Source organism: Pelodiscus sinensis, chromosome 2 (genome assembly GCF_052426305.1).
Source record: "Pelodiscus sinensis isolate ZL-2025 chromosome 2, ASM5242630v1, whole genome shotgun sequence".
Lineage (NCBI taxonomy): Eukaryota > Metazoa > Chordata > Testudines > Trionychidae > Pelodiscus > Pelodiscus sinensis.
The window spans coordinates 201,414,383-201,420,382 of NC_143053.1; the positions used below are offsets into that span (position 1 = coordinate 201,414,383).

The 6,000-nt window shown below is 43.7% G+C and overlaps 1 protein-coding gene across 3 annotated transcripts in view; it reads right to left on the reverse strand.

Annotated features, from left to right (window-relative positions):
• STK31 (serine/threonine kinase 31) overlaps positions 1-5,424 on the reverse strand; it is a 93,869-nt gene extending 88,445 nt beyond the window's left edge. Inside the window, exons 1-5 of one of the 3 annotated variants that reach the window (XM_025179112.3) lie at positions 4,001-5,424; positions 3,404-3,614; positions 1,708-1,746; positions 835-873; positions 704-756 (exon numbers count right to left, since the gene is read on the reverse strand). In XM_025179112.3, coding sequence (XP_025034897.2) covers positions 704-756; positions 835-862 — 81 coding nt within the window. In that variant the 5' untranslated portion in view covers positions 863-873; positions 1,708-1,746; positions 3,404-3,614; positions 4,001-5,424. Of the gene's footprint in view, positions 1-703; positions 757-834; positions 874-1,707; positions 1,793-3,403; positions 3,615-4,000 lie in introns of all 3 variants that reach the window. The other 2 variants (XM_075922194.2, XM_006138366.4) reach the window with 2 other exon arrangements.
• Positions 5,425-6,000: the final 576 nt, after the last annotated feature.

Genomic DNA, 6,000 nt, shown 5'->3' on the forward strand with positions numbered 1-6,000 from the left:
TAGTGAATTTTTTAAAAGGTTAAAAGAAGTTTCAAGTACTACATCTGCCACTGAGTCTCCTTACCAATTTTGGATTTTACAATCATTTTCTCTATTTTAACAGTTGCTCTTATTGCCACCATGTAAAATTCCACATGAAGAATTAAAAGTCACAAAGTTACAGAAATTGCCAAGCGGCCTGCCGTTTTCCATTCTAACTTGAGAAACAGGATAGATTTTTCCATTATTTTTGTTTTGTTCATTTTTATTTTCTTAGAACATCTAAGTTAGTCATGTTAAAAGTTTAAAGATCCCAAAGTAAATGTTCCATACTATTCCTGATCCAACACTGATAGTTCTAACATTCAAGATTTTAAGTAACACCTATTGCACACTGAATAGAGTAATGAATCTATGCAAAATTTGAGTTGGCTGATGGTCAATAGTTTTCTAACCCAACTCAGAAGGCAATACGTGACTTCTATTTAGACCAGTGTTAAGCAACTCAACAGTTGGATGAAATATTTTAACCACATTGTTGAATGTTCATCTTTGGAACCTAGGTTAGGATTTTTTCCCCCCATCTCCATTCTTATTCATATACCCATCAAACATGTTAACTTTTGTCTAAGTTTAACTCTGCCATTTTTGTGTGAAACCAGATTAAACGAACAATTTATTGGAATACCTTTTTCCAAGAAGGAGTTGTTTTTTTTTACCTCACCTGTGCCCAAAATGTCACAGCATCTTCAACATGACAACCAACCACATCTTCAACTGGGAGGGAAACAAATATTTTAAATCAATTCTGAATTTCAGTGTTAACAAAAGAAACAATCTATTTTCCCTCAATACCTTTATTATATCCTGTGTCTTCATCCATTATGACAAATCCTGAAACATTACAAAACATCTAGAGTTACACCTAATAGTAGAAATTAAGGTATGTAATAATTTACTGAGTTGGGCCCTACTCCTATACTAAGTTCTGTATACTGTGGCCTTTATTTTAATGTCCAGACACCCATGAAATATTTCAGAATTTTTATGAAAACTGCTCCAGTGTATACACACACATTAAAATCAAAGCCTTGTTGCATTTAAGGATGGCATTGGATTCTGAAACTATACATTACTTCTGAATGTTTCATTAACTCTTATTTTTCCTACTCCACTTCTCCCACTCTCACCAACACATCCATTCTCCCCCCTCCCTTTTTCTTCCCCCCTTGGTCTCATCCATTGTGTATATTTTGGTTTTGATGCTAAGAGCAATCTAGGGAAGGGGCAGTTATTTAATAAATCTTTAGAGCATCTAGGCCAATGGGGCTCTGACTTGTTGGAAGCCTCCAGGTACTATCAATACAAATATAAGTCTTTGCACCAACTTCAAAAAACATGAAAATATGACTAACGCACTTTGAAGTACTGATTTACATTTATATTGAATGATTCCTCTGTATATTCAAGAATCAGTAATAACTTCTCCAACATTCTCATACTTTCCAGTGGGGAAGCATTTTTTATTTTTTTTTATTTTTTAACGGAATGGAGCTCAAATTAATACTTTTTCAATTAAAGCTTTAACTGACAGTAATCTCACTAAATCTTTTTCATCTGCACTAGGGATTGAAAGTGTCATCATGCCAAGAAAAATTACAATGTAACACCAGTATTCTTACTCAACAGATCTAATGCCTTTGTACATTCATAATCATATCTGCTTACCTGGTCAAAAAATAAGTCTTGTGTATTGGATCTATAATCCTGGTGACGCAAGAATCAGAAAGAGCCACACATAAGTTTTCAGATCCTAGTCAAAGTTCAGAGTTTCCATTTTAGACAAATAATCTATCCACTAGTAAAATCAATCTGGAATTCACTAGGACGGACATAGAACCACACAATGCCATTTTCCAATCTCTTCTCAAGCAATTTAATTACACTGTAGATGTGGAAATAGAATGCCAGCTAAATAGTGCAATCGAAACCAACATAAGGAGGAGAGGGCTTTTTTCTTAAAGACATAAAAATTGAAATGGTGCCATTCTCCTTCCCTCCCCCAATATTTATAGATGAGCAAAGGGCTTCTTTTGACCAACTGTCTTTAGTAACGTGGATGGTTTTTCCCAGATTAGAATTGTATGAACATAATTTAGGATAGCATCTGGAAATGTTACCATCAAATCTTCAATGGTGTGTCAAGGGTGCATATTTTGAGTATGCCCATTAGAAACAAGAGCTTTATACTGCATTTTTGTTTAGATGGCAAAATAGCAACTTCCTCAGAGCCAATCCTGTGCAACCTAAACTGTTGCTAACATAGGTACAACTGTAGCCTAGGAAAAGCCTAATGTGATCTTAAAGAGACCCCTTCAGTAATGAGTTGTCTGATTATCTTACTATCCCAAACCACTGCCACAATGGCCAACTTCCAGAAAATATTTTAAAGTGTCTGATCATTAATTCACATTTCAACTTCTTGAGCCTGCTTCAGCTGTGGCAGTTCCATCAGTGCAAGTGCCTAGCTTACTTTGCGGCATTTACAGCAATGCAGTTTAGCCGCGATTTAAAACCAACAGCTACGTCTAGACTGGCATGATTTTCCGGAAATGCTTTTAACGGAAAAGTTTTCCGTTAAAAGCATTTTCGGAAAAGAGCGTCTAGATTGGCATGGACGCTTTTCCGCAAAAAAAGCCCCAATCGCCATTTTCACGATGGGGGGCTTTTTTGCAAAAAACAAATCTGAGCTGTCTACACTGGCCCTTTTGCACAAAAGTTTTGCGCAAAAGGGACTTTTGCCCGAACAGGAGCAGCATAGTATTTCAGCAAAAAGCACTGATTTCTTACAGTAGGAAGTCAGTGCTTTTGCGGAAATTCAAGCGGCCAGTGTAGACAGCTGGCAAGTTTTTCCAGAAAAGCAGCTGATTTTCCGGAAAAAACTGGCCAGTCTAGACACCGGTGTTTAAACTGAGCTCCGCTAGCTGCCCTGTCTGGAAAGAACTAGGGCAGCTGAACCCAAGGCTGGGAGCACTTAGTGCACAGTGCAGCGCCATCCCTTTGCAGGGAGCGTGATTCCCAGAGCTCACACATTGGGGTTTGCAAAAAGCCCGCCCCCGGGAGCGCTGCAAGCCCCTGGAATCCAACCAGTTCTGAAGCAGCCAGAGCTAACTGGCCACTCTCAACAGCCAAACCAGACACTGTTCAAGCCAACTAGCCACAGGGCAAGAGCCGCACGTGGCGCACCCCAGCAGTGCCAGGCCAAGCGGGCTCAGGCCGAGGGGAGGAAGCATCCCCTGGCTGCTAGCGCCCCCCTGCCCCGGCCACACACCACGAGCCCGGCCGCCGCGGCCAGCATTAGCCCAGGAGCCCGGCCCGGGGCTGCAGGTCCCGTACGCGGGCGGGGAGAGAGACGGTTACCCACAGCGAGTTCCAGCCGCGCTGCCACCGCCCGCGCGCACGTGCTGCAGCTTCCCGCGGCAGCGACGCCAGCAGAAGCGCCGCCGTTCGCGCCACGCCCTTGCGCATGCGCGCGCGGAAGCCCGGCCGAGCCACGCCGCTGCTGGCTGTCAATCACGAGGGGCGTGTGGCAGCGGCTCAGCTCCTCCGCCTCGGGTGTCTGGCCTCAGCGAGGGCTGCGTGACCGGCGGTCAGCACGTGCACTTCATGCAGCTGCGGCAGGGCAAACAGAATGTAAATGAACCTCTTCTCCCCACTCGCCCGCCCGGGGGAGTCCCCTGCCCCTCTCTGCCTTCTGCACACCTGGCTCGCCCCGCCCATGGCAGCCCGCAGGGTGGCTTCCCAGCACCCCGCCTGCCCTTAGCGGGTGGGTCTCTCTGCGTATCCCTTGGTTTGTCCCTTATACAAGATACTTTGTCAAGTTTGAGAGTCTTTGCTGTACTGCGGTGTTGCCAGCGAGATTGCCCTGGAGCCTGCAGGAATTAAAGCCTGCATCATTACCTCTCTAATAAAGACAGCGGCGTGGAAACCTCTAGGAATGTCTCCGACCCAAACTGGCAACCTAATGCGCTGTGGCAGCCGCACTGCTCTGTTCTCATGATGAGGAGAGGTCAACTAGAATTGCCATGATTAGATGACCCCCTGAGGTCTCTTCCAGCCCAAATCATCTATCCTTGTGTGATTTGTGTTGTGGATGTTTATATGAAAAATACGGTAGTTTTTTACTGGACCAGAACAACCACTGCTAATAGACATGTTCCTCTGGGGGATACAACAGATTTTTTTTGTTTTTTCTTTAGACCCTTCTGGTATGTTATATTATCATCATCCTTACTTCTGGCAAGGGTGCTGCCTTCAGAGCTGGGCACCCAGCAAACAACCACGACTCCCCAGCTGCCCAGGTCTGAAAGTAGCACAGAAATAAGGAAGGCAATATCATACCGCAACCCTCCCTAAAATAACCTTGCAATCTCCCCTGCAATACCATTTCCGGTCAGGACTTCCAATTTGAAAAACATTAGTGTCCACCATGAAATTTGTATAGTAAAGGGTAAATGCTCACAAAAGACCAGATTTCATGGTGGGAAACAAGATTTCATTGTCCTTAAGGCATTTTTCATGGCTGTGAATTTGATATAGCTCTAACCAACCATAATACAAAACTGTGCTTCATGTAACAAATACAGCTGTGCCAATTTTTAACCATATCAGTTTGCTGGTGAATTGTATCCAGCTCCTCTTCCTTTTGATTGTAAGCATTTCAGGAAAGGAATTATTTATTTTCTATGATTGTGTAGGATGCTGTACAAGAGAGTTCTAACATAACATAAATATTAACTGCAACCACCTTATTATAAGTTTCCATCACCACCTATGTTCTTATCCAATTTCTCTTTTCTTTAAAAAAAACAATATAAAGATTCACACCTCAGAAACTCATTGCTATCTTGTCATACTTAAGCTGTCAGATTCCTACATTCAAAGTGTCTTGTGCATTCTTGTTCAGAAAAATATGAATGTATGTTGCTCCTATCTCTAATTTATCTCATACTGTGAAATAATTTTTTTATAGACTTAGTTGATTTACAGTTGTGCTGCTTTGTTACTGTTAGGGATGTGAAGGTTTAACCAGTTAACTAGTAAGTCTCACCCTTAACTGGTGAGGCTTACTGGTTAACTGGTGGGGGCTGGAGCAGCCCCCTGCCTGCCATGGGTAGGGGGCTGCTCTAGCCCTGTGAGGGAGGTTTAGAGTGGACAGGAACTGCTCCGGCCAGGCTGAAGCAGTTCCTGTCTGCAGTGGGAGAGGCCGCTCCAGCCCAGCGGTGGGTGAGGGGACCAGTGGACACCCCTGGTTAACTGTTTAAACAATGGCTACGTCTAGATTGGCATGATTTTCCGGAAATGCTTATAACGGAAAAGTTTTCTGTTAAAAGCATTTTCGGAACAGAGTGTCTGGATTGGCACGGACGCTTTTCTGCAAAAGCACTTTTTGCGGAAAAGTGTCTGTGCCAATCTAGACGTGCTTTTCCGCAAAAAAGCCATTTTCGCGATCAGGGCTTTTTTGCGGAAAACAAATCTGAGCTGTATACGCTGGCCCTTTTGCGCAAAAGCTTTGCACAAAAGAGACTTTTGCCTGAACAGGAGCAACATAGTATTTCCGCAAGAAGCACTGATTTCTTACAGTAGGAAGTCAGTGCTTTTGCGGAAATTCAAGCGGCCAGTGTAGACAGCTGGCAATTTTTTCCAGAAAAGCGGATGATTTTCCAGAAAAACTGGCCAGTCTAGATACAGCCAATATGTTTAACATAGGCATGGGCAATAATTATTGATGGGGGGCCACTCCAAGGTTTTGGAAAGTGGTTGAGGGCCGCACTCTTCTATGTATGATGTTACTGGAGGAGATGTGGGTCTGAGATGGAGGATGGGTGCAGAGAGGAGCTAGAGGTAAGGGATTGGGATGCAGGAGGGAGACTGCAGTCTGGGAGGGAGTTTGGGTGAAGGAGGTGGTTGTGACCTAGGGCAGGGGACTGGAGTGCAGAGGTTTGAGATGTGACCTAGGGT